The sequence below is a fragment of the Propithecus coquereli genome, unplaced genomic scaffold (assembly GCF_000956105.1).
Source record: "Propithecus coquereli isolate 6110/MARCELLA unplaced genomic scaffold, Pcoq_1.0 Scaffold306, whole genome shotgun sequence".
In the NCBI taxonomy this organism is placed as follows: Eukaryota; Metazoa; Chordata; class Mammalia; order Primates; family Indriidae; genus Propithecus; species Propithecus coquereli.
Window position 1 is genome coordinate 2,006,204 of NW_012148686.1, and position 3,161 is coordinate 2,009,364.

The 3,161-nt window shown below is 33.4% G+C and overlaps 1 protein-coding gene across 2 annotated transcripts in view; it reads right to left on the reverse strand.

Moving 5' to 3' along the window:
- Window positions 1-3,161, reverse strand: part of TNFRSF19 (tumor necrosis factor receptor superfamily, member 19) — a 104,046-nt gene that overhangs the window by 67,256 nt on the left and 33,629 nt on the right. Inside the window, exon 3 of one of the 2 annotated variants that reach the window (XM_012649876.1) lies at window positions 1,358-1,468. The exons of the other annotated variant lie outside the window; for it this stretch is intronic. Within the exon in view, the coding sequence (XP_012505330.1) occupies window positions 1,358-1,468 (111 nt within the window). The remainder of the gene's footprint in view (window positions 1-1,357; window positions 1,469-3,161) is intronic. 2 annotated transcript variants of the gene reach the window in all.

The window sequence follows — 3,161 nt, forward strand, 5'->3', positions numbered from 1 at the left end:
TTTTAAGGTGATTGTCTCTACATTAAAAAATGAAGGTAAGAGATCAATTTCTTAGAAATGATTTACTAATCTCATAGAATCTGTCAAGTTTGATTCAGATTTTCGTAGATTTGGGAAAAGAAGAACTTTTGAAGAATAGCAGCTTCATCTGCTTTCCTGTTTTGCATGATGGCACTTTTAATTACTTTGTTCATTGATTTTAGACACGTCAATCTGCTATAAATGAATCTTTTTACACCCAACATAGCAAACCTAAGTCTGAAAATGCACATTAGTATAATCAACAGGGATCAAAAAATACCTGTTGAGATGCTACAGTTGGAAGGCCAGTCAGTTTCAATCCAATGTAAAGCCCAGGATACTGAAAGCCACCAATGATTTAACACAACAACTGGAAAGAAAAGCCATCTACCAGGAACTACTTGTGGAATGCATCAGTCTCTGTTTCCTGCTGTTTGTAGATCATTGATCAGAAATCTATGAATGACAAGACTCAGCTTTAAATAATGGCAGTCTGTAGGGAAAAGGGGCTTTTCTTTTAAGTCCCTTTAAATTAAAAGAAAAAGCTATTGTTCCTTTTCTAACAGGAAAGCTTTGATGTTTTATTTAGAACAAAACAATACATCAATTCTCCACAACTAGTAGCATCTTCAAAAGATCAGAAAATAGAGCGAATGGATGTATAACTCTGAACACTCACAAAAAAAGAAAGGTCCCCAAAACATCCAAGATTGTGAAATACGCTCTGCTATGACACAGTTTTTCAACAAATAGTAGTTAAAATGAATATATTTAAAGTGCTCCTGGGAGTAACATAGGCTCACTGTGGTGAGACTAGTATTAATACTCGTATTGTCAAAGGAATGTCCAAAATTCTGGTTTGGAAAAGAACTGCTATCTTGGAACATCATTACTTAAGACACTTGTGGGCTCTACTTCTTGACCGGCAATGGTAACATTCCTTTTAATAAAAAGAAGGCCCAATAAATGGTAGCATTACCATTTTCTGTTATCAATACTTTATTTTTAAATCTTCAGTAGAATTTTGATTCTTTTCAATTAATGCAAATAAACCTTAAAAATTCTATTCTTTCAATGAATTACTACAAACACTACATTATATAAAACAATGACATTTCTTGAATTCTGGGTTTTAGAACCTATTTATTTTAGTAAGACATATGAATCAAAAGTATTGAAAAAGGAATTGTATAATATTTGGCTAAAGTGACATAATGAACCAACAATTCTATTGTGGTACCCAAAGCTTCATTAATAATTAACTAAAAGAATTTAGTTAAGAAGAATGCATTTTACAGACATGGATATATAACTTTACCGTGTATCCAATATGTACCTTAGACAACTCCATGCCTGGCCCACACTGGTTGCAGAGAACACAATTTCCAGACCGATCCCTGAATTCTTGTTGTCTACAGTCTCCTGTTTCACAAATCACTTTACATGACTGGAAAAAAAAATTTCACAAAATGTTACTTAAAGTATGTTAATTATACTTTTTGTAAGAAACAAACAGTATCTTCATTATTAGTCACATAATCACTGGATGCAAATATTAGTTCAGAGTGAACTCAATTTAATTTTCACTTTAGGAAAAAAAAAAAAACAAAAACACATTCTGATTAAGTCAGTGGAACAAATTAATCAATAAGCCTAATTTCTTCTTTGTATTCCAGAGAATACTCATTCATTTCCTGAATGGGGTCCCCTTTTCCTTGGAATTAATTGTTATCTTCTCCTCTGAGGACCCATGGTAAAAAATGACCTAGGAGCTGTTTTCTTTTCTAAGTAAGAGGATGTATAAAAGAACAGTTATGACTTTCTTTTATGTATGACTCAAGGTCCTTTTGCTATCAGAAAGTGAATTAAAAACTTTAAACATGTTCAAGTATAATGAATTGAATAAATATGCATGGAACAGAGTCATATAGCCACAAGAACTTTGCAATTATTCTTTAGACTTACCTACCCTGCAGTTTTGATGGAGAAGTTTCGACCCTTTTCAGTTGAACTACATTTACTTGGAAATTGCCTTTAAAAAATACTATCTGACAATCAAAAGATCACTAAAATTCTTGATGATGATGATGATGAAGATGACAATAGTGGCCAAACTCTCTGAACTCTTTCAAGTAAAGGTACTATTTAAATCTGAACTTACATCCTTACTGATTATTATTTAACCATTGACTGGCACCTAACAATATACTTTGGTTCAGAGCGTAGGACTTTAATGGAAAAATATACACTGGCAGAAACAAAGGTTATAAGTCATTTTCCAAAATATACCTTTTCTCTCTTATTTATTTTATCTAAAAACAACAAGTTCATTTTGTATACTATCATCCTACAGAAGTGTGTTCATCTGCTTCCTAACAGATAGTATTTCATTAAAAATGTTGGCATTAGCAGCATCTCAGAGTTGGTGAAGATGTTCGATTCGACCTCTTATCCTAAGTAGGAACACCCTGAATAGCATTACTGACTATAATTTTGTTCTCCTGAAAGAAAGCTGAAAATCTTAGGAAGCACTGCAGGAACAGACACTGCTGTAAGTCTAATGCCTAGCACACAGAGGGGCACAGGACGGTGTTTTTGATGCTTATAATTCCATACAAACCACCTCCATCTTGAAGCAGGAATATCTGTAAAGATATCTGGCAACTTCTTTCAATAAAGTCAAAGTGTTAACCTCTAGGGCAAGCATGAGGAAAAATTCAAGGTGGGGCTTGGGACTAGAAAATTCTTTGGGGCTAAAGATCTAATAATCTCCTCCCACTTCTCTTAATGCCTTGACTACCTATCTTGGAGGAGTTTATTTTATTTAGAAAGGGTAGGAGATTCCCTTCCATCACAAAGAGGCTGTAATCTCTTTGAGAAAGAAATTCCACAATCTCCCTCCTGGACCATTTATTCAATGTTTAACAACCTTAACTGACAAAAAGTTAGAATTCCTCACATCCACCTGAAGCCCAGGCTCCAATCTGACTCTCATCTTCCTGGAAGACTTTGGGTAGTGTCTTCAGTGTAAATATATCTTTATATATTTGTAGATCATTATTATATCTCTAGATTAAATAAATTTCAATTCTTCTGAACACCTTCATAGATCTTTTGTCAAACTTTCAAACATTAAAAAT